Source organism: Chaetomium strumarium (assembly GCF_033439665.1).
Source record: "Chaetomium strumarium strain CBS 333.67 chromosome Unknown B0T15scaffold_6, whole genome shotgun sequence".
In the NCBI taxonomy this organism is placed as follows: Eukaryota; Fungi; Ascomycota; class Sordariomycetes; order Sordariales; family Chaetomiaceae; genus Chaetomium; species Chaetomium strumarium.
In genome coordinates, this window is record NW_026944434.1 from 2,712,228 (window position 1) to 2,735,793 (window position 23,566).

The 23,566-nt window shown below is 55.3% G+C and overlaps 6 protein-coding genes across 6 annotated transcripts; 3 read left to right on the forward strand and 3 right to left on the reverse strand.

The window, feature by feature from the left end:
* Window positions 1-2,620: 2,620 nt before the first annotated feature.
* Window positions 2,621-4,588, reverse strand: B0T15DRAFT_569148 (uncharacterized protein; the record flags this gene model as incomplete). The annotated part of the gene is made up of 4 exons (XM_062870796.1): window positions 2,621-3,377; window positions 3,435-4,245; window positions 4,294-4,427; window positions 4,499-4,588. 4 exons carry the CDS (start codon window positions 4,586-4,588, stop codon window positions 2,718-2,720), a joined length of 1,695 nt encoding a protein of 564 aa, XP_062719420.1. The 3' UTR covers window positions 2,621-2,717.
* Window positions 4,589-5,119: 531 nt separating this feature from the next.
* B0T15DRAFT_496179 (ankyrin repeat-containing domain protein) lies at window positions 5,120-7,317 on the forward strand (the record flags this gene model as incomplete). Its single annotated transcript, XM_062867164.1, has 4 exons — window positions 5,120-5,517; window positions 5,587-6,755; window positions 6,836-6,954; window positions 7,237-7,317. The coding sequence occupies 4 exons, from the start codon at window positions 5,120-5,122 to the stop codon at window positions 7,315-7,317; spliced, it is 1,767 nt and encodes a 588-aa protein (XP_062719421.1).
* Window positions 7,318-7,430: 113 nt separating this feature from the next.
* On the reverse strand, window positions 7,431-9,160 carry B0T15DRAFT_402521 (uncharacterized protein; the record flags this gene model as incomplete). The annotated part of the gene is made up of 5 exons (XM_062865167.1): window positions 7,431-8,122; window positions 8,248-8,312; window positions 8,385-8,502; window positions 8,579-8,692; window positions 8,755-9,160. The coding sequence occupies 5 exons, from the start codon at window positions 9,158-9,160 to the stop codon at window positions 7,431-7,433; spliced, it is 1,395 nt and encodes a 464-aa protein (XP_062719422.1).
* Window positions 9,161-10,779: 1,619 nt separating this feature from the next.
* On the forward strand, window positions 10,780-13,149 carry B0T15DRAFT_540854 (cytochrome P450). The gene is made up of 4 exons (XM_062869815.1): window positions 10,780-11,196; window positions 11,287-11,703; window positions 11,803-12,162; window positions 12,277-13,149. Exons 1-4 carry the CDS (start codon window positions 10,824-10,826, stop codon window positions 12,900-12,902), a joined length of 1,776 nt encoding a protein of 591 aa, XP_062719423.1. The 5' UTR covers window positions 10,780-10,823; the 3' UTR covers window positions 12,903-13,149.
* A 3,056-nt stretch (window positions 13,150-16,205) lies between these two features.
* B0T15DRAFT_496182 (uncharacterized protein) lies at window positions 16,206-17,425 on the forward strand (the record flags this gene model as incomplete). The annotated part of the gene is made up of 3 exons (XM_062867165.1): window positions 16,206-16,237; window positions 16,291-16,568; window positions 16,626-17,425. 3 exons carry the CDS (start codon window positions 16,206-16,208, stop codon window positions 17,423-17,425), a joined length of 1,110 nt encoding a protein of 369 aa, XP_062719424.1.
* A 1,023-nt stretch (window positions 17,426-18,448) lies between these two features.
* On the reverse strand, window positions 18,449-20,185 carry B0T15DRAFT_513794 (uncharacterized protein; the record flags this gene model as incomplete). Its single annotated transcript, XM_062868069.1, has 5 exons — window positions 18,449-18,807; window positions 18,874-18,986; window positions 19,052-19,807; window positions 19,865-19,977; window positions 20,030-20,185. The coding sequence occupies 5 exons, from the start codon at window positions 20,183-20,185 to the stop codon at window positions 18,449-18,451; spliced, it is 1,497 nt and encodes a 498-aa protein (XP_062719425.1).
* Between the last annotated feature and the right edge of the window lie 3,381 nt (window positions 20,186-23,566).

A 23,566-nucleotide genomic window follows, 5' to 3' on the forward strand; every position in this document is an offset into this window, starting at 1 on the left:
CACCAAGTTCTCAGAACGTGTTCTTACATTCGCCACGGCTGAAGATGCCCAGCAATGGGAGAACACGACCAGGTTATGGGGAAGCTACAGCATGAGGCTCGCGCCAAACGAGCGGCGTATTCCGGATGAGCTGCGCTACCACGACTTCAGCCGCCGAATCAGTATTCCCGAAGAGTACGAGCGTCGTATACTTGCGTCCGGAACGACTGTGTATAAGGGGTCAGCCTCCGATGACTCTGGTGAATAAGGGGCCATCTTCCTATGGCGCTGCCGTCAGGAGGTCGAGGGAGCACTGGGTTGGTCTTATATGGGAATGGGTGATAGAAGTGGCGATCCGGTGCACAGCTGGGCCCTAGTCTTACCTGGAATGGATCATGTGGGAACATCCCTTCCTGGTAAGCCGTGCATATACGGATCTCACAGAAGGGGTGACGTTTGATCCCTTACTCTCGAGCAGGAACATTCTTTCTCCTGATACAAAAGGAGCACATTCTCAGGGACTCGTAAGGTCGTTGATAGGTGCCCAATGCGTTCATTCCCGACTATCACGTTTCACGGTGCCAAGGGCGCTTGAGTCAGTTACTAACCTAAAGCTGTCTAAGTACTTACCTAACTCTTCTACGCATTGGCTCAACTGTCAAGGATCGTTGCCTAGCAACCTGCTCACCCTGGTAACAATGCTATCCCGCCACCTTTTACCTCAGCCCTATCAAAGTAGAAAACGACAACAATTCAAACCACTGGAGATGTTACTTTTGTAGGTACAGGATCAAGTCTACGTTACCAGCTTTTTCATATTCCGCGCACTCAACCTATCTAGTACTAGAATATAGCAGGCACTAAGTCGGACCCCCCCCATTCCGAACACCCCACATTCCGAACACTTTGTAAGCCTTGGCATCTGAACCGCCCATCTTCTTCAACCTACTACATTACAACATCATCAACCCACCACAATACAGGAAGCATCTGAGTCGGAGCTTTCTGACCCGCTCTCTTTAATGCCAGACTCTTCAAGACGACCAGCCTCAATTTGAGCCCGGTGTACCTGTTCAATGGAAGCGAACTGCTTATTCGGATCCGGGACTACCCTCCTCCTTCTCGACGGCCGGGCTGCCTCCAACTGGACTTTCAGAGCCTCGTTTTCCTGTTGCAAGCGAGCCAATTGGAAATCCTTCTCATCAAAAGCCTTCTCAACCTTCTTGAATAGAAGCCGTCGCGTAGAAAGATCTTGCCGCCGGATGGCCAGGTTGGTTAGGTGATCCCGAAGGTCTACCTTCTTGCGTGGAGTCTGAAATTCGACCTCCTTAGCCGTAGTAGTGGGATGGCCAGGTAGCGTAGGAGCTGGGGTCTGTAGTAGGCGTAGTAGATCATCTTCGTCAGGCGCCCGGTTCGAATTTTCCAGCAAGAGAGAGCTCATCAGTGGTTTGGCTATACTAAGAGGCTATAACCCAGATGCCTTCCACCCAGCTTTGATGTTATGAGCTATAATTGACTCCCTACGAGCCTGGACAAGGCACTTTAACATCAACTGCTTGCCCAATGCAGTATATTCTGACCAGCTAGTCAAACGATTGAGGAGCTTGTAGTAGGTGTGATTGAGGGGAGAGAACACTGATAAATCCAACGTCTAGAGAACGTAGGAGGTATAGGCTGGTACAAAGAGTAGTTGGATATTGTTGTTAAAGCACTCCCATATAAATTCAGTGGTTGTATAGCTGCCATAACCGTCCAGTATTAACAGCCGCCTCTGGGAGGGATCCTGCGGCTGGGTCCGAGGGATGAAGACCTATTGCAGCCATTCCAACGCAATTACCCTATTCACCTAGCCTTTATCGGTTGCAGTGAATAGCCAGTCCTTCAGTTCGTCCTTGGCGATAGGGAACCACTGCTATTAAATGCTCTTGCCCCTGAAAATGACAGCTGGTGGGAGTGATACCCCTATCGGAGACGCACTCCAAGAAGGAGGTCCAGGCATGCGAACCAGGGACTTTCCGTTGCACTACGCGTGTATGGGCACTTCCAACTACCAAGCCGTTGATACCCTGACCTTCCATAAGGCCGAATTCGTCAAAGTTCCAGCGGTTGGCAGGTAAGATGTCCTTGATAGCTAGGATCTTTAATTATAGAAACCAGCTACGGATAACCGCGTTAGTGGCGCCGTTGATACGAGCTGAGTCGATCTTACGGCCTCTCTGGGTTCGGATAACCGGGTTTCTACGAAGAAACCGGGTTATCCAGCCCTTTCCAATGGTTATACGGGTGGCTCCCTGTGCCTATAGAACTCGGCTGGTGAACTCCCTGATCTGGGTATGGGTTGGTGGAACACCGAGAGCGGCCTGGGTCAAGACCCATCGGGTAAGATGATCTTCCTGTACCCGGCTAAGAGTCTGTTACGGTTCGGCGGCAATAGAATGGGTCTGCGAGCCGTGGAGGCGGTCGTATAAGGTAGTCATTGGGATGCCGAATTCCCGGCTGATGCTTCGCGCTAAATAGCCACCGCGACGGTACTTAGCAACCGCATCTTGTAAATCTTGTTCCGAGTAAGCCATCGTAAACTGACGATACTATTGCCCAAAATATGAAGTGATTTAACTTAGAATTGACTGAGTTGTGGTAAGTTGAACTGAGGGGGTCGAAAAAGCGGTGTGGGCTTACAAAGTGTTCGGAATGTGGGGTGTTCGGAATCGGGGGGGTCCGACTTAACTCTACTCACCTCAGTCCTTGCGACACAGCGGCCCATCAGGCCTCTCCACAAACTCCTCCGCACCCACACGCGTCGGACAGTAAAAAGCATGCTCCGGATCATACTTCCTCTTCACCGCCAAGTGGCCGTCATAGTCCGCACCATAAAAGGTCCGGATATACTCCGGATCGTGCCGGTCCCCCTCGTTCATATACCCCCCGGTATCCAGGGCGAGCCTCTTGAGCGCAGCGCCCTTGACGTTCGTGATCTGGTTGGTAACATACTCCCGTACCTCACGTGTCGCGACCTTTGGAATCCCCTGGCCCGAGATCAAAACAAAAGGGGACGTCCGCCAGGCAGGGTGCAGGCCGGATCTCGTGTCGGCAGCGTCCTGGAAGACCTGGCCGCCCGAGACGAGGAGCACCACGTTGGAGACCACCTCCTCGGGCGTGCCGCTGATGATCTCGACGGTGTCGCGCACCCTCTTGTAGTCGGAGACCGCCTTGGGGTCGATCATGCGGGAGGTCAGAATGGAGGTGTCGCCGGCCGGGTCGTGCAGGCCGGACTCGGCGTCGTAGAAGGACCAGTAATCCGGGTACTGGGTAAAAGTGGATGAGATGGATAGTTTGTCGTGGAACTTCTTCTCCTCGAGCAGCTTGAGCGTATCGGCCATGGCGTCTTCGGCCTCGGTCTAGTTCTTGCCGATGGCCCAGATGCCGTGGGTGTAGCCCGAGTGGGCCTGGCCGACGAACGGTCCCGGGAAGCGGCGGAACCAGAAGCCGTACCCGGCGTGCCCCTTGCCGTTGAGGCTGGGGAACTGCTGGAGCAGTACGGAGACGGCGTCGAGGAGGTCGGCGTTCTCCGGCGTCTGCTGCAGCAGAGCGATTGCGAGACGATGGGCTGTGACTACTACATCCACGTTGGGGTACGCCTTGATGTGCTGGCTGAGGACGATGCCGTAGCCGGGGCCACCGGCCCGGATGGCTCGGAAGAGGTCGGTGTTCTTGCAGTGGTTGGCAGTGACGATCTGGCCGTTGGCGAGCATCACCTCGGCCTCGAGGATCTGGTCGGCGCCCAGCCCGTAGTTGCGCGTCGCGGGGCCGTGTCCGCCGCCTGACGACCACCCGCCGATGGCGCCCGGAGAGAGCGAGCCGTGACCGACGGCAATGACGTTGTTCGCCTTGGCGACCTTGTACACGTCGCGCCACTGCCATGCGCCATCGATGTGCAGGGCGCTGCCCTTCCAGCCGGACTTGGTGCACTGCCGGGCTGACTTGAAGGTCTTTTGGAAGTTGATGCCGTTGCGGAAGTGGCGGAGCCAGACTTCAAGACCACCGTAGCCGTCGGAGCGGCCGAGCAGGTCGTGGCCCGTGCTAGTGACGAGACGGATGTTGTTGTGCTTGGCGAACTTCAGCGTGAGGGCAACATCCTTTCTCGTGGTTGCGTTGACGGCATACACGGGAAGGGAGCCGAGCGTGCACGCCGTGGGAGTCTCGCCTGCCGTGTAGTTCACCGGAGTGCAGGTGATGTTGTAGGGATATGGCCTGCCGACTGGGTTGCTGGTCTGGAAGTCTTGGTCTGACCACATCTGCGTCACATAGCCGCACTAGTTCAAGTCCATGCGAGCGCCATTGTAGCAGGACTCGGCAATGGGCGAGGTCCGGATGAGCTTGCCTCTGCCTAGTAGCTGTTCGAAGGACCGCCATTGGCTCTGGCTCGGCCAGCATTTGTCACCGGGTACCTGCTACAGGGAGCAAAGTGAGATTTCAGATTTTCAGTCAGCAGACCGAGGAGGCGGTCCCTTTCATTTACACATCTGCATCTGGGGTCGATTCCTTGCTCCAGGCCGACAGCAAATGAAAGACCAAACTGAAGTAACAGTACTAGTAGTTGAGGACGCATATTTCCGTCAGAAGAAGGAACCGTTACCGCTTATACGGATTACGGGGGACGAGAGTCACAAGACATGTTATAAGCCATAACTGATCCGGCCAAGCGCTGGGCCGCGCAACCACATATCCATAGTCCGGTGCGCAGGACAAATGGGGGATCCCTTACGAGCTACTAAGAGGATTACCATGGGGTTGCTGCGGGTGAGCAACGCGAATGTAACAGCTCATCTGCTTGGAATCTTGGTATTGGGTCAGCAGCCCGGGAACGCGGGCGTGGAACCGACTGAGCCGCTTGGCTGCATGCTGCGATGTGTTGTCCGAGTCAGATCAACAACGACAATGCACAGTTCTTTTGCTAGCCCACTTCATCCGTGGCCTCGACCAAAAGCGAACTTCTGGTGAGGGGGTAATATCACTGTCTAGACCTTATAGTCCTTACTCGGTGTGTACCTTAGGAAAGGGGGAGCGGCCCGCCAGACTGGAAGAATGGTATAGTTGAGCTCTGACGGCAAAAAGCAGCAAACCGGTGCTCACTACTAGTATGCAGGAACGTCCAGCGCGGCTCTCACCCGAACCTGTCAAGGATGACGATGAGCAGCCTGTGTTTGATGAGGTCTACGACCTGCTTTGGCAGGCCATTGAGCAGCACGATGTCAACATCGTCCGGCAGCTTCTCCACCGGTTCATATCGATCTACCCGTTCCTTCTGACATGGCAAGACAAGGAGGGGGCAATGCCGCGGTTGGTGACGGTAGCGGCGAGGAGCGGCGCTGTGGGAGTCCTGGAAGTGTTTCTCGAATATCACAGCTGCCGGGAATCTCCGAGCCGATCTCTTCATGATGATGACGACGTTCGGAGACCTTTCTTCACAACGCTGAATGCAGCATGCCAGGCCGCGCAGACCGGAGCCGTGCGCTATCTTCTCGACCTCGATCCGCCGTAGGATATCGAGGAAAGGGATGACTACGGAAACACCCCTCTCTTGTCTGCACTGCAGGCCGACTTCAGCCAGGCCGAGCAGAGAGACGAGACTGTCCGCCTGCTACTAAACCGCGGTGCTGATGCGACCGTCGTACTCAAGGATGACGATCAGACAGTACGCGCGACGGTGCTGACAATGGCTATGCTGTCTGGGAGCCCCCGCGTAATCAAGTGGCTCGTCGAAGCTGGTGCCAGCCTTGATGTCAAAATAGAAAGAAATTCGACTCTGCTGCACCTTGGTTGCCAGCACCACAATGCCGCCGCGGTTCGGACCCTCCTCGATCTCGGTGCCGCTTCCAATCTCACAACTCCAGACAGCGGCGGCCGATTGCCTCTTCACACGGCAGTCGATTGGGTGACCTTTCAGCAAGTAAAGTATGTGGAGCATCCTTCTCACAAACCCATATGCATGCCGTCCATCCACGAGACCGTCGCGCTGCTCCTGTCCGACGACAAGATGCGCCGCGCCACACTCAACGCAAAGGACGTCTTGGGACGCACGCCACTCCACCTCGCGGCGGGGAGCTTCCGCTATATTCCCGTCCTGCGCCAGCTCCTCGACCACGGCGCCGACCCATCCATCCGAAGCTTCGACGGCGATAGCTTGCTTCACGCCATCTTATCATCCAGCACCTGGCAGTACTCTACAGAGTCTACTTTCAATTACCGGGAGCGCGAGGTACATATCGACGAAGCACTCTTCCGCCGCTTGCTCCGCCCGCCGGTTCCAATGCACGACACCACCACCACCACCACCACAACAAACAACACCACAAACCACCCGGACGTCGACCTCCCTGACCAGGCTGACCCCATAACGACTACTACGACCCTCGTCAACGAGCCCGACAGCCAGGGCAACACACCCCTTCACCTAGCAGCCGCCGCCTGGCTAGAGCGCAGCATCGCCATCCTCCTGCACCTCGGCGCCGACCCGCGGGCGCGCAACCACGCCGGCAACACGCCAGCCCACCTAGCCGCCCAAATACCAGTACTACCACCACTACCGCCCCCACCCCACAATCACATCACCGCCGGCGACGACGAGGACGACGACAGCATCTTAACCGAGGCGCTAGCGATGCAAGACCGCGTCATGGCACTCCTCCGCCTCCCTCCCCAAACTCAAACTCAAACTCAAAGTCACCAAAGCGAGAAGGATAGCACGCTGACGCTGACGAGGGGTGGTGGTGAAAGTGAAAGTGAAAGTGAAAGTGAAAGTGAAAGTGAAACGGCGCGTGCCGTCATGCAGCGCGAGCGGGCTGTGCTGCGGCAGGCGGCGGCGGCGGCGGGCGTGTGTTTGTCAAGGCGCGGGCGCTGAGGGAGGGGGCCGCGCGGGAGCTGAGGCGGATTGACGACGACGACGACGAGGAGGAGGAGAAGGAGGAGCTGCCGGTAGAGGCGAGGCGGACGTCGAGGTGGTTTAGAGTGGGGCCTGGTTGGGGGGCGGGGAGGGATTTGTTGCGGGTTGTGGATGGGCATGTTTTTTATGGGCTGGAATCACTTGGTGGTGAGAATGAGATGGGGATAAGGACGGGGGGAGGAGGGGGGGGGGGGGGGGGGGGGCGGCGCGGATGGGGATGATGAGGTAGCGGAGATTACGAGGCGGTTGGATCGGCTGCTGCAGGAGTAGTCGTAGATGGGGCTCGTGTGTAGTATACAACAACGGCGTTTTAGATAGAGGCCGGCGAGATGGGCGTTAAGCATGATAGCCGCCACACCACAGAATCCAGAGAGACTATCAAGAACATTTCTTAGTAAGAGTAGCTGTCAATAATAGTCTATTTGTAAGCCGCAATACCATATAGTCTCTCAACCAGTCGTAGTACCTTAATATGTAATACACGCTTCCGCCCGCATCCCTCACATCCTCAACTAGCCCGCGACGACCTCTCCACGCGAAACGTCTCAGTGACCATGATCTCATTACTCCCCAGCTTATGCGCCCCCCTCTCCCCCCTTTCCCCCCTACTCTTCCCCCCAGTGTCACCCCCTTCCTCATCCGACCTCCGACCTCTACTACTACATCCCATCATCATCTGATTCCGACGGTATTCATCCCCCAGAATCTCCTCGCCCGACGAGTTATCCCCGCCCACCACTACGCTGCTCCGCTTCCCCCTTCCCACTGTCGTCCGCGTAAAGGGCCCGTTGACGCCCAGCTTCACATCGCTGAAACTGACCTCGTCCGTACTATCCTCGACGTCCTCATCCCTATCGGCATCGGCACCACCACTCCCACTCCCACTCCCACTCCCATTCCCACTATCACCCTGTGTCTTCTTACTCCTCTTGGAGACCAGCACCACAGGCTTCCCATCCGCGTCGACCAGCCCGCCGCCGATGGTGCGCAGCGGGACCGAGTTGCTGTTGTTATTATTTTGTTGCGGCTGATGGGAGTTGGATTGCTTCTGGTAGCCGCCCGAGTTGTTGTAGTACGAGGAAGCGCCGAAGAGGCGGCGGAAGGCGCGCTTGTACAGCGGCCGGCACACGGGGATGCCGATGCAGATCAGGGTGACGGCCATCTCGGCCGAGGACCAGACGATTAGGCCTACGCTGTCTTCTGTTTTTTTTTTATTGTTTTGGTTAGTGGAGATTCCAATTTCCATTTCTCTCTCTCTCTCTCTTCTTTTTGTGGTTGTTGAGGGGATAAATAAAAGGGGGGAAAGGGAGGGGGGTAGTACGTACTCAGGTAGTTCGATGTGTACAGGCCTTCGACCTCGGTCGTTCGCTTGATACCGGCTGCAGCGGCGCTGAAGGGAGTCAGTTACTGCTGGTTGGTCTTCGCGCTCCTGCGACACGGCGGAGCCAAGTCAGAGACTCACACCAGACCCAGACTCATACTACCGGCGATGGTGTACTTCTCCCGCTGCGGCATCTGGAGTGGGTAAACAATGATCCAGGGGAAGACGGCGAAGAAGAAGTCGACAGTGATAGTCGAGACTGTGTTGGTTCAAAAAAGAAAAAGCAGGGTCAGTCCGTTGCCGGTCGCTTGTCCAGTGTCAGGAGAGGGACATACTGCAGAGAATGTACGATGTTGGCCGGGTATCGATCGGGCAGTACCCGCCCGGGATGCGGCGGTCGTACACATAGTTCAAGGGGACGCACGAGAGCCAGAAGCAGAGGACTTGAGCTGTTGAACATCAGTCGGGGGAGATTTCGAAGTGCGGACTCCAATCCCTCCAGACAACGCACCGATAGACGCCAGCATGACGAGGGTCATGGCGCTCCAGATGGCAATCCTGTGCCAGGGGATGGTGACAAGACGGAGCAGGAAAAAGCCGAGCGAGGCTTTCGCGATGGCCATGCCCACGATGGCGAACCCCTGGCCAATACACTCATAGAGCGTCGCCCGCACGGCTTGGTCGATGTCCCCGATCTCGTCCATGGTCTGGCCGAAGCCGTGGTTGCCGGCGAGGGTGGTGAAGATGGTGAAGATGAGGAGGAATACAAAGGCCGTGAAGTAGACGTGGTCGTCGATGCCGTACGACGCGAGACAGACGACGCGCGTGTAAATGCGCAGCAGCAGGAAGAAGAACACCAGGCCCGCCAACAGCCACATAACGCTCAGCGCCCAGGGCGCGTCGCCCTTCAGCCCCATGCCCTTCATGATGTCGACCGCAGAACGGCGCGAGGCGAGGAATATGGGCCAGCCGTCAGCCGTCGTCGTCCTTTTGGCTCTGTGAGGTCAGATGCTGTGCCGGCTACGCTCATGAAATGTCGGAGTCAAAGTCCGCGCGGGTCCGGGTTGTTAGTGTATGGAGTGTCGACGGACCATGTATTTGAACCGCTGCCTCTGGAGTGAACATGGATGACAGACGGCAGGCAAGGACAAGGCAAGACCGGGTGCCATTGCTACGACGCTCATTCAACGGCCGGGTCGATCATCTTCGTTTCGGGAACAGGGGGATTCTGCAGCTGGTTATGAGTTGCGAGAATACTGTGCAATGCAGCGATCCTGTCTGGGGCAGGGCCAAAGCTGGTCTCGGTACGGAATACCCATGAGAGAGAGGTTTGGGTGAGGGTCGGTGTTGCCGGAAATTTCGTTCCTGCGGGACCACCACGAGTGCTCCCAGCATCTGACAGAAATTTATTTTAACGTTACGTACCCTCGAGGTACCCCATGGCCGTGATCCATGATGTTCAGTTTTCTTGGGGAGCAAGGGTCGCATTCCCCTTCCCGCATATCCCCGCGCGGAGGAGAAAAAGCAACAGCTGAAACGATCAACAAATCAACTGGCTGACACCCAGCAGGCGAGGGTCCTGGACTCGTCGTCTGCTGCTTCAAATCAGCCCGGGATGCATCTATCATGTCGCCATCGTCAAGGGCTCGAAAAGTCCTCATGATGCGGGGAGCGGTGAGAAGACAAGGCTTTTCTTTGCCACAATCCCACGAGTCGCCGGGGAAGTCAGTTCCGAAAGGCCATCATGGTTGTGCCGACTGACCGGTTGAGCCCGTCCCGCGGATCAGCATCCCGGGGATAGCGCTTGAACATTATGCCAGGGCCAGGTTTGACAGCTGCCAAGAGGCTAGGGCCAAGGAGGAGCGAGATCCTTGGGATCCCAGCGAGTGAGGGAACGATGGGCAGGGCCTGGAACGTGGGGGTTGGTTCAGAGGCTTGCGCTAGGGGGTCGCCTCGGACATTCCCCGAGTGCTTGGTTATTGCACCAGGGCTGTGCCTGGACTTTGGACAGTGGAGGTACGCTGGAATAGGTACCTCCTCAACTCCTGCTGGCTAACGTTCTGTGCCAAACCGCAGCGAACAGTTGATGATGGGACCTCTCAGAATCCAGTGGGCGTTGGCTTTGATAGCATCAACGGAAGGGTCTCAAAGAAACGCTTTATTCATGTTGAGGCGATAACCTATCGGTCAGTTTGCTTGACAGGGAGGGTTACTGTAGCCCAGTAAATTATGGTTGCAGTGCATGCCTGGGCGTGTCGACAACTCAACCGTGTTACGGAAGAGTTACCAGGGCTGGGGACTTTGGGTGGCATGGCGAGCAAGTGCCGGGGAACCGACACAAAGGACGCGAGGCAGGAGCAGGAGCTCTCCAACTACGAGCAGTGAGGCCCGAGAAGGCACCACTCAAAAGTCGAGGCTTGAATGTTGGCAAAGAGGAAACGCACATACCGTTAGCACTTGAAGGTGGCGTATTACTTCACCCTGATCGTCCAGGAGAATTGCCGTCTGCAACTGGTCCATACCAAGATTGTCCAAACCTGCATATGCGATGTGCCATCCATCATCAACCGCTAAAACACAATGGGAACAGCGAAAAGTGCTTGGGTGAACCCCACTTGCTTGCCATTGCTGTTCATAACGAGTCCCTGCTGCTGCTGCTGTTGCAATTTCCGGTCTGCTTCTGCACAGGGCAAGCTTCACCTTCCCCGTTTCCTTCCTTGCCCTTTTACCTCTCCCGCGTCCTGCGCTCCCATGGCTTCAGCCTCGCCCGCTGCCGATGGCGGCATCCCCTGGCGTGGAGGGATCCCACTGGATTTGAGCCCCGTGTTGGCCGGTATCTGGGAAAACAAGCTGGGCGTTCTCGTCCTTGCTCCTTCCGTTGCCTTTTTTCTATGGCTTTTTGTCGCCTACCAGACGTCGCCCCTGAAGAAGTACCCCGGCCCCTTTCTGGCAGGTAAGTTACCAATTATCTCACGTCAGCCCGTGTAACTACTGCACGATACATACTTCAGTTCGTACCTCAGGCCCACTGACGACCCGCCAGGATGGACCAACCTCTGGCGGCTCTGGCAAGTCATCTCGGGAGAGTATGCGCCCCGGATGAAGAAGCTGCATGAGAAGTACGGGCCGGTCGTGCGGATCGGGCCGAACCTGCTGGACCTGGACATGCCGGACCTCTACCGCGTCATCTACGGCACCGACGGCAAGTGGGTCAAGTCGGACTTCTACAAGAACAGCAGCTCCATGATCGACGGCAAGCAGGTCTTCCACATGTTCTCTGAGGTCGACCCGACCCTGCATGCCCAGATCAAGCGGCCCGTGGTGCGGCACTACTCGGTGCCGGCCGTGCTAGCCATGGAGCCGCTGATGGACTCTGTGATCACCGACTTCATCACCACGCTGCGGAAGCGCTACGTCGAAACTAAGGAGACGTGCGAGTTTGGCGACTGGTTGGGCTACTGTGAGTATGGACTGTGTTCTTTTCGGGACGATTTATTGTTCCTTCTTGAGCAGCAGCAACTTGAAGTCACCAGTCCATGAGCTGACATGCAACAAACAGACGCCTGGGACTTTCTGGGCATGGTCACCTTCAGCTCGAAGTTCGGCTACATGGAGAAGGGGTGCGACTTTGACGGCACGCTGGCCATCGCCGACAAGTCGATCGACTACTTGGGTCTCTGCGGCCAGATGCCGTGGGCGGACTACTGGCTCGACAAGAACCCCATCTACCCGATCGGGCCCCCCAACATCGGCAACGTCACCCGCATCGCCATCGAGAACCTGACCGCTCGTCTCAAGGGCGAGGACAAGAACTACACCGAAGGGAAGCCCGACTTCCTGCAGTACTTCATCGAGTCCAAGTCTACCCACCCCGATCTCGTGAACGACCAAAGTGTCATCGGCTATCTCCTCCTCAACCGTAGGCCCGAACCCCAGCCCAACCCTAGTACTAACCTACTACCTTACCCACCCACATCCCCAGAAAACATACAACCAACAACAAAACACTACTAACTCCCTCATCACCACACAGTCATCGCCGGCGCGGACACAACCGCCATCACAATGCGCGCTCTGTTCTACCACACACTCAAATCCCCGCGCATCTTCGCGAAGCTGCAGTCCGAAGTACGCGCCGCCTTCCCACGACCCTTCGAGCCCGCGCCGCACTCCAAGGCGCGCGCCCTGCCCTACCTCGAGGCCGTCGTCAAGGAGACGCTGCGCTACCACCCGGCCGTGTCCATGATCATGGAGCGCATCGTGCCGGCCGAGGGGCTTACCTTACCGGACGGCAGCGTCGTGCCGGGCGGGCAGATGGTCGGTATGAATCCTTATATTGTGGGCAGGAATAAGGGGGTGTTTGGGGAGGATGCGGACGAGTTTAATCCCGATCGGTGGCTGAGGAGGGAACAGGAGGGGGAGGAGGAGTATAAGGAGCGCATGCAGCGGTGGGGCCAGAGTATCCTTGCCTTTGGTGGGGGTTATCGCATTTGTCTCGGGAGGAATCTGAGCCAGATGGAGGTGTACAAGGTCGTGCCGACGCTGTTGGCGAGTTTTGATATTGAGTTGGAGGATCCCCAGGAGCAGTGGTGGACTTGCTCGAGGTGGTTTTATCGGACTAAGGGGGTTGTTTGTAAGCTGCGGCCACGCAGTTCGTGAGGGCAGGCTGTGGTTTGGCTCAGTAAGATAGGGCAGTTGGATCAAAGAGGTACTACCTAGGGGCTTTCGGTTGGGAGCTGAGTTGTACATACGTGGATGGGATACTTGCTTGATACAGTCCAAAGGTGGGGATATCGAGTTGAATAACGATTTCCGATGAGCGGGAGAACGCTCTTGACGGCACCGTATTCCTCCGTGATGTTCCGCTTTGTGTCCTGGATGCATTCGGTGATTGTTGTGGCAGCATGTCTGGTAGGAGGAACCTGTTTCTTGCCCGTGGTACCCAGGCGTGTGTGATGATGCCTGTGGGCTTCAAGGGGCAACTCAATGCCCCACCGCAGACGGGCATAACATTACTTCATTGTACATCCGACGGCGATGTGTTTCTCTAGGCAGTCACCTAGCTTTGTGTAGTTGCTCGGTCACAGCACCGTGAGACAGACACTCTTGTTGTCCGGACTCCGGAGGGACTCGCCAGTTCCGCGGAACCTCTCAAGCCGACCGGTCAAAGCAAACAACATAGGCTGGGTCTTCATCTTCCTTGAAAGAGATTCACCGGAATCCTTAGTTCCGAGCCAGTTGCATGTAAAGATTTCCGACCTTTGTTTAGCCATCCAAGACCTTGGCCATTGTTCATGGCGTGAAAGGACAAAGCCATTGATGAAGGTAGCCGCACGATGCTTCTGTCAGGACTATGGCTGATTGTTCAGGACAATGGGATTATGGTTATGTATTCCAAACAAAGCCACTGTGAGGCATGGAACGGAGGTATAATGCTATGAAGAAAATATATAAACAAGATCAGATCACAATATGTCCCTTTCATTTCATCAGCCTCGACAAGAGCTTCACCTCCCCTCCCTGCCCACGCCCAAGAATACCAAAGCCGTCTCACTTCCGTCATCATACCCCACCGTACAAGATGTGTGGTTACGACAAGGTCACCGAGGTCTGCATCGACTGCAACAAGACTCTCGAGGTGGCTTGGAAGGTAAAGACGCCGTGCAAGTATGTCGGCCTCTGCTTGCAGTTCGACAAGATACGCCGCCCACACGCCAATTTCCGCCGTAAGCGTAAGGTGGTGTTTCAAATAACCAGCTTTATCTCCTGTGGGTGTGACGGCGAAGGTGAGCAGGAGGGATCACCGGGATCTAAGAAGCGCAGGTTGTCTATTTGCAAGCCCCAGAGGCATAGTGAAGACAGCTGGATGCTGATTGATGCTGGGCTCGGCGTGAAGTGGTGGAGAGACCGTCACGTACCGGAGAAGGAGTTCCAAGCTTCTTCTGGTTCGTCCAAGGGGCCTGCGTCAGGTAAGTGAACTAATTGCCCAGATACAGGTCGAGGTAGCCGAGGGCAAGAATAAGGTAGGTGTATCATCACTGCAATAAAGATTAACTTGCAATCCACTGTTTTCTCATTGATGGGAGTCAAAGTCCACCATTTTACATACTACACGTGATTCAAGCACCTATGTATTGTATTTGCACTTGTAAGTGATACGGTCACAGTATGACTGACGGTAAACTCTTCTGGAAGCTGGCCAATGTTGCTTTCACGGCATGGACCATGCTGATTATAGCTGCTTTAGCCTTTGTTACATTAGTCTGGTGGTACATCGTAATCATCACTCCAGTTCTCGATTGCAGTCCTGACTTGCTACCTACCACCTACCTTAGGTACCTTCTTATGCTAATTCCTGCCTCCTGTCTCCGCTTACAGGTTAGGCATTTACTAGTATGGTGAGCACCATCATCCTGAGAAGCGTGATTCACAACACAGATCCGGCATTAGTCTAGCACTCTCACTGAGAGGGCCGGATTGTGAAGTTTTGCACAGTTCATATTCGAGATTATCATCTCAATACTTCACTCTATATTCGCACTGGATAGAATCATTGACATCATCGCCCCTTCATCTTTGGGAAGGCCCGGCGGCCCAGCCCAGTTCCTAGGATCCGGCTCGCAAGACACGCACGAAACGATAATTCCACCAGATTCCGATCGAACCCAACTTTCATCCTGGGTGCTCCTGAATATTATGCCGTGACACCCACGGAGAAATTGTCCCATCTCGGCCAAGTCGAATCAGCGCGTGGATTGGACATCACAGCCGCTGATGGGCCAAAAGTAGAATGAATTCACGGGCCAATAGCGCTGCTGAACGGCCACTGAACAGGGATTGGACAAGCAACTCCACCACGTTCAGCGCCAAATCGCACCGCGATCCTGAAAGCCACCTCGATCAACTCCTCGATTGACGAATGATTATGCAGGCTGCTAATAATGGCTCTCCTTATGCTCTCCCGCTTACGCGCGGCGCATGGCCATTGAGATCCCGCACAATCCCGGTCCCAGCAATGAATGGCCGTTTCTGGATTCCCAGCGATGCCGAAGATTCTGTCTTCATCTCCCTGCTTGGCTCGACCCACTACCACGGGTCGCGATGACATCGACCATCGTCGCGCGGGAATCCCCGCGTTCCCCGGACGTCTTCCCTCTATTTTTCCCTTCCTTTGCCTCTGCTGTTGAGCCTCTTCGACTATTTCGCGATTCTCCAGGTGCTGCTTGTCAATATTCTTGCGGAAGGCTTCGACAAGGAAAGCCGGGGATACCCCGTTAGAAGAGGTTGTTACGCGTACAGGGCATATGGGCGCCAAACTTCAGTGAAGAGCGGGTGATATCGAAGCGGATTGAGTACACCGGACACACGGGACCACCGAGGATGCCGCCCCCGAGCCCTCCCACGAGCCTGGATGGTCATACAATCACCAGAAAGCACAGGCTGTCCTCCCTGAACAGACACCGCGGACCAACAAACGAAGGATCTAGACGCGACATGGCCCAATTAGGGGTCAAGCATGTGCAACGAGAACCATTGGACAAAGATTCGCCGCCCGATACGGGAGCTCAACCCCTCTCCTGGCGCTGGGAACGTCCAGGGCATGCCACAACTGCTTTCAGGTTTCCTACTTCTACCGAACCTGGTACAAGTGTTCTGGTGGAAAGGAAGGGCAGGGAATCAAGAGAAACGGCTTGGCCCGTCGACATCTGGCATGCCATAGCAAGGTTTCTTGACGAGGTATCTACCACGGTTGGCACGGCGCACCAAGAGGACAGGAGCATGCCACAGGGGAAACCTGTGTCAGAATTCTACACGAACGGCCAACCGTCCACACACGCTCGTCAGAGCTCGGAATGGGAAACGGAAACGCTCATGGACCACCATGCTACGGTTTCATATCCTTGTCCGTTCAGGAAACGGAACCCAGCCAGGTTCAACTTTCGGGAGCACAAGAGATGCGCCATGGCTCCGTTCGGCTCCATTCTTGAGCTGAAGTGAGTCATGTAGACGCATAACCTCTGGGTAAAACGTGCTGACTTGGTCGCAGGCATCACATTGTCTCCTGTCACGGACGTAAATCAAGAGGTGCCCAGTGCCGTCGCTGCAAGTTGGAATTCGACACCGAGATCGGCCTCGAGCGCCATCTGTTGCTGCCCCGCGATCAGATGTGCGAGGTGCAGGCATCCTCCGTTGAAGATCCGGAAAGCGGGATAACGGGCGAGATTGCGGGAGTACTGATGGCGAGGGATGGAAGCGGCGAGACATGGAGCTGGGAGGGACTTTGGCGCCTAGTCTTCCCTGATGACGTGGAAGTGCCGGAGCCAGGTACGTGTCATACGCACTCATCTCGTCAATTGCGAATATCAACTCACCCACCTCCAGACTTCCAACCTATTGTCGAACTCGTCGAGGTAGAGCAGGTCTTTGAGGAGAGCCAGGAAGCCCTGAAAGCCAGCTTGCGAGAGACGCTTGGCTTGCTTCTTCCCGGTGTCACCGACAACGACTACCTCAACTTTCTTACAGGACAACTAGAGCTTGTCTTCGAAACGCACCGAGTCAACATCATGAAGCAGTCAGCGAGTCGGTGTTGGTCAGCCACAGGCGGGGAACAGCTCCAGGGCCAGGGTTCTCAGAGACGACCAGACCGCAAATCAAAACGGAACACCCTGCTCAAGTCCATACAACGCAGCACACAGGATGCCGCGACAAGTACCGCTGTCAACAAACACTTCCGCTCAAGGAGCCCTCGAGACACAGCCGCCTCGTTCAGCGAAAGGATCTCTCGACGCAACATGACACCGCAGACATATGAAGTCGTCGCATCTCACGACATAAACAACCCGACGGCGTCGACCGACGAGCAATACACCTCCAACCCTCGCGACTCCTGTGACTCAGGCATCGGCATACCCTGCGACAAGTGCACAACAGAGCAATGCAGTTGCAGGGAAACTCGGCACTCCGAGGACGATAAGGCCGGCACACATAAGCTACGCCGGGAAACAAAGGAGCCAAACGAGAAAGAACCGCAAACCCAGAGCCGTCCGAGGCTGAGTATCAGGACCGAAGGGAACTGGGTCACCGAGGTCATGGGTATGGAAGGGACGGCCGTCTCGGGCGGCCGCTTCTCGCCCGAGTCGTTCAAGCAGAGGCTGTTGAGGAAGCAGTTTACGAGCGCTTAGTGTTCTGACGCGCTGGAAAAGGTGGGGGTTTCGTGTTCCGGGTTTCTAGGTGCATTGCATTGGAGTTATAGCGGGCTGTCTAGGTACGACTGAGTGAATCAGGGGGCAGATAATTAATCATGATTAATAGGTAATCAAAAAGGGTGAAGACGTCGGTGTTGGCTGTGGCGCTTAGACGTCCGTCAGGAGAAATACCAGTGCCGAGTTGGTGAGCAGGACCAGAACTTGGGGGGGGGAGGTTATTCAGATCGTGGTCAGCATTTGATATGCATATTTCCAGTCTCCGATGCATTCCTTTTTATATCCACGTGCTTCGTCGCCTCCCCCTCTGAGTTATCGATTTTCGGATTTGGCCCCTAACAATACTTCCCCGTTTTCCTTAGCTGCAGGAACACTTCTTCTGAGACCACTTGCACACAGCGCGTGCTCAGTGTGATTCCTTTGTTGTTTCTTATTGCTTCTCCGAACCACCACTTCCGATATCATCCTAGGCTGTGAAGACCAGACAACGGTCCTATGGGAGTTCCCGCCCCCGGGATTGCATTGCAGGCTAGTAGCGACCCTTTTGAGCGCTGGAGAAGCTTTATGATTCACAACACGCTACCTATCCAGCATGACCCGTGATAACATCCTAATGCTTATCGCTCCCTCAATATACAACCCCTTAAGCATGATGAGATGCGAAAGTTGAGCATTTGATAAGGTAGGACATGTATATTTGTCTCTTCGTCAGCACCAGTGGTCACTTGGATAGTATCGATGCACCGTATAAGCGGAGTCCGCCACAGAATCCCCAGCCCAGCTCTGCACTCGCCTTGATCCACGCTTAGAGGAGCATTGTCTTATCTACCACCCCCTTCTCTCGTAGCTTGTTGATGTTCCTATCGGAAGAACACATTCTCCACGTTAATCCTGTGCCTACTGTCGGTTGTCATCGTTGTACTGCTTGTGGTTGTCCAGCTCGAGGCCCGTCTTTCAGCGCCATCAACAGCACCCGCAGTACCACCACAAGTCCGTATCCTCTCATTTATCATAATCAGGAACGTTACCGTGGTCACGATCGGCATAACGCTTGTACTCAGCCACGTCCATGTCATCGGGCTCTTGGACGAGCGCCACGGTCACAACAGGCTCGTGCTTCTCCTTCTCCTGCACGGTATTGTCGTTGTCGTCGTACTGAGCCGGGTCATACAGCTGCTGTTCGTTCTCTGGCACATGACCTCGGTGGTCATGATCGCGCATCGAGCCAGTTTCGAGGACAGACACCGCCGAGTAGCGCGTGCGAGGGGACTGGGAGAAGGGCTCGTAGCTGGCGCCGGATGAGCCGCGGAGCGAGGCGTAGTCGAACCCCTTGTCGCGTATTCTCCGCGCGTGGACGCGCTCTGTTTTTTGATGAGATCATGTTAATATTAGTGGGCATGAAAGAAAGGATGGCGATGGAGACATACCGCTCACGATTTGCAGGAAGGTGAACACTGTCAGGGACATGAGGAGGAGGGGGACGAGCTGGCCGAAGGTAGATGGGTCATTCTCTGGGTTTTGGTTGTTGTTAAGTTGCATCCTGCAGGCGGTTAACTGGGTCAGCAGCGAACCTAACATTAGTAGAGAGAGGAGTGTCTGACGTACCAGCCTGAGTTGCTGACCCACCATCGCAGCCGAAAGACGTAGATGGCTGCGGCGGCAACAGTCCAGGTGGATATGCCGATGCCGGCAAGCAAGTAGCAGCCAAAGAAGAGATAGAAGACCCGTTTGATGCGGAAGAAGAAGGGGAAGACCCGCTTCAGCGAATGCATGAACTTATTCCGGTTTCCGTCACGGCCCTTCCCTCGACGGATTATCCGCCCCAGGCTCATAGCGACAGCAATCATGTAAAAGAGAAACATGATCACATAGTTCGGCCAGCCATGCAGCTGTCCAGTGAAGAAAGCCTCCGCCGAGCCCACTTTGAGCGTTTTCTGGACCTCGCTAGCCAACGTAAGATGGCCGCCCTGGAAACAGGAGGCTGGCAGCAGCATCAAACTGTACTGTTCCGTATCATCCGGCACTTTGGTCGGGAACTTGTTGGCTTCGGAGTCACGGTTCGCTAAGAGGACGCCGGTAATGATAAAGAGGAGGCTGGTTACTGCGATACGCAGGACACCGACGAAGGGATGCTTCCAGTAGTGCCGCGCAACGGTTATGGCCATCAAGTGCGTGGCGCAGGTGACGAGCAGGATGCTCGCGACGATGTTGTAATGGTAGGCCGAGATGGAGCAGGCCTTCGCATAGCGCAGCGTGATTGCGTAGGCGCCGCCCGTGAAGACTTGCTGGTCGCTGCAGGTAACGATGAGCGCCTCGATGATGCCGGCGATACTGAGTTGCCAGTTTCTGAGGGACTTTTCTCTGGGGGGAGTGAGCAAGGCCGGCCTAGGGAACATGCAAGGTCATGCTACCGCTTACTCTCTTGTGATATGATCCAGGAAACCAAAGATGTTCTTGGCCCACCACCATGCTATGCTTGCGATAGACAGCAGCAAAGAGGCAGCGGTCACGCAGAGGAATGCCCCGAGAACCTACAGCGTGTCAGTGACACCTACACACATCCACGAGGGTTGGACGCCTTACACCGATGCCTGCGATGTCTGGGTCGCCCTGGAACTCGCCATAGGCGCTCTGGCCGAGCAGGAGGGCGGTGGAGTCGTCCTGCGCCAGGACGACGCTACAGTTGGGAGTGATGTTGTAGTGGGCAGCACAGCTGGTGGTGGAAACGTGCGCACCCATGGTTCCCCGTCATGACAGCCTGGAGTGCTGCCGCCGTGCCCGGAGTTGCAAAGTGCCGCGACCGACGGAGGGGAGAAGATATCTATGGGAGATTGGCCAGGATATATCGTGGCCAATAGCCTGTCCCAGCTGCGCGGAACGCATAACGCCCATGTCTCACGCGGGGCGCTCTTGGTGGACAAGCCACCCGGGCACCTGCATATCACACGGTACGCGATGCAGGTGTTTGAGTTTGCGCGCACCAACCGCATAACGGTTTCAGTCTCTCGGCCAATTAGGGCGCGCGGCCTGCCCACAACCTCGAGCCAACCGCGCACGATCAAGGACGTCGAAATGGCGCAAGGTACGGAGTACGTTGCGCAGCCTTGTGCTTCAAAGACAACATGTTTGGATGTGGTCTAGCGACAGCGAGATTGAGGCTCTTGTCGGCGCCGGAGCGGCACAGTTCAGGTGCAGCGGCGCGGTGTGATTGACTGAACTTTGCCCGCTTCTGACCTGGCTCGCTACCACCGTGATATTGCGGCGTCACGGCACTCCGGGTTGGGCTGCATAATCTTGTTTGCCTGTTTGTGACCCTAACCAATCTCCCAGACTCTCCCTAGGGTCGGCCCCCCATCGGGCCCCTTCCGGTCATCATTGTTCGGTAGGATACCGAGATATGTCCCGTTTACCCACCAAGAACGAAAAGGGAGATGTTCGCGGGGCGAAGATGGTGATGTCACCGATGTGTGAGACTTCGCAGCAGCACTCAAACGCAGATTGTTGTAACGTAACACAACACCTACACAAGGCTCTATGCGACCCAAATGTAGCAACCAAGCATCGCCAATACCTCAGCTGTAGCCTGCCGAAGATTGGAAGCACCTCGAGATCTTTATAAATAGTCGCATCACCCGTTCAACCCCTCCCCCCGCCCCGGAACAGAAGACTCGCCTCGAGTCTTCCAATACAGCCAAATCCACCAAGTACATCATCACCCACACATACCAATCAATCGTACAAATCACCGTCGTCATCGCCAGAGCCCTTCTCCAGAGCCTCCTTCATCGACCGGATCTCAGGGACCATACTATACTTCGGCGTATCCATAGCTGCAATGTCCACCGTGTTCAAATCCATCGGTTCGCCCTTGTTGTGATCGGCATTGAAGGGCTTGGGGTTACCGGAAGCATGGTGACGGGTGTTGAGCTTCTGGAGCATTGTGACAAAGCCGTTGTAATCGTCGGGTATAATGACCTGGGCACCGAGCCGGGAACGGGCTGATTTGCTCAAGCCACGACGAAGCATAGCGATCTTGGTGTTGTCGGGCCACGTGTTCGCCTTAGCCGCGTAAAGCAGCCGCTCGAACCGGGCCAGGAAAACCGGAAGCAAATCGTCGTCGGCTTGTTTTAAGGCTTGTAGTTTGTCTTCGGCATTGCGTACCTTGTTGGGGTCGTCGAACAGACGGGCTCGTTGATTGAGCAGGATCTGGGGGTCGTACTGCTTTGTGTCTTCGGCAACGGCTAACTGCGGTGTAACGAGTGCCTGAACCTTGCTGTCGAGACGACCGTATACATAGAAAAACTGGGCTTCCGGAGCTCCAATGGCTTGACTGTCGATACAGAGCTTGGCTTGAATGGCCGGAAACCAGGTATCTCAATGGTAGGTGCCGGAGAACTTGCCAGGATCGGGGAGGCTCGGCTTAGGCTTGCGGGCCGACTTGTTCCTTAAGTCGGTAAGCTCCTTTGTCAAGGCTTGAATCTGGGCTTCGTGGTTCTGAATGACCTGCTGTATGTGCTGAAGGGGGTCCATCTTGCAGGTCGGTTGTTGTTCGTGCTCGTTATTGAATGCAGGTGCGAGAAAAAGAGGGCTCTTGCAATTCGGGATCCAGCCGGTCGGTCCACACACTTCTAATTACCACACAACCCGTATGCAGGGGAAGAAGGTCGGAAACTGCCGCGCTTGCAATGAATACCGAAGACCCTAGAAGAAATGGCACTTCCAATTACCACCGTAACCCTTTAGTGCCAGGGAAGGAAGGCCCGAAGTGATGAATGTGAAAAAAAAAATCCGGGTACCGACGGGGGGCTCTAGGTGCAGGCTCCGTAGTTGTTCGAATACGTGGTCAAGCCTCCGCTAAGACGATGTGCTACGTGCTCGGTCGACTAGGCACTGGTCGGTTCGGAAGGTCGTAGCCGTTACGATGAATTGCCTGGCTAGGTATGCAATCCAAAGGAAGTTCAATATTGCCACGGTGACTGTCGTCGCAGGCCAGGCTCAAGGCTCTGGTGGGCAACTGACTGTATTGCAAGAATATTGAACTTGCAGGAGGAAAGGAATCCTCGAGACTGCAAGGTAGGCTTTAAATACAGGATGCGAGTAGGTCTGAGCTTGCATGCATGATGTAATGGAACATGCATAATGAATCATCACTTGGTATGATGAATCATTATACATACAAATGATATCATCATCATGGTCGGTGCGTTCCACCGTCACATACAGCTTGGAGAATCACTTGCAGTGGAAGATGTAAAGGATCTACTAGACCAAAAGGCTATAGTTGGGGAGGTGGCATAAGAAATGCAGCCGGATGGTGGTGGTACAGGGGGGGCTCATACGAAGGTTCGATGCTGTGGTGTATGCGGCAAGCCTGGTTATAATGCCCGCACTTGCCAGGAGGTTGCAGAGGCATCTGATTCAGCCGTTTCTGATGTAATTGTAGTTGGTTGATAGTTTTGTTGTTTTGTAGTTGAGGATAATGTTTGTAGGGTAGTGGAGAGTGGGTCATTCGCTGATATGGGTCACTCGCTGATAATGTACGTTATCCCTAAGGTCAAGCTAAAGCGGGACGAGTTCGGGATAGCCGTCCCCGCCGAGGTCGGGTAAGAGCTGGTCGCTCTGGGTAGTCGTGACTCCAATTGCGTGCTAGTCCGCGGCTTGTGGCGAAAAGTTGACGGGTACAGTGCATGCGGGCTCTGGGTCTGCCTGAAGGCTCTTCAACGGCTGTTGGATTCCTTACGCTGGAGATGCTGCACGGTCCCAAATGCTCGGACTCTTCCACTCGCCCAGTAGCAGCAAGAACGCCTTAATTCGAGCGTGGCTGGTATCGCTCGTGAGTCAATATGCCCGATGAGCTCAATGAGCTTGATAAACCCGATGAGTCTGAGATCGCGAAGAATCAAGTACCTTGCTCCTTGGTGCCGGCGATAGAAGTCCTTTCCTCACCGGTGATACTTGCTACAGCAGAGAGATGCAACCATTACAGCAAGTCGTACCGAGCAAGGCTGCCCCATTTGAAGCACAGCTGTCCGTTGTTTCATCCAATTCGGCGAAATGCTGTTGCATTCGCTATCCCCGCCAATTCCAGCAGGCAGCCAAGCATGCGGTACCGTCTGGTGT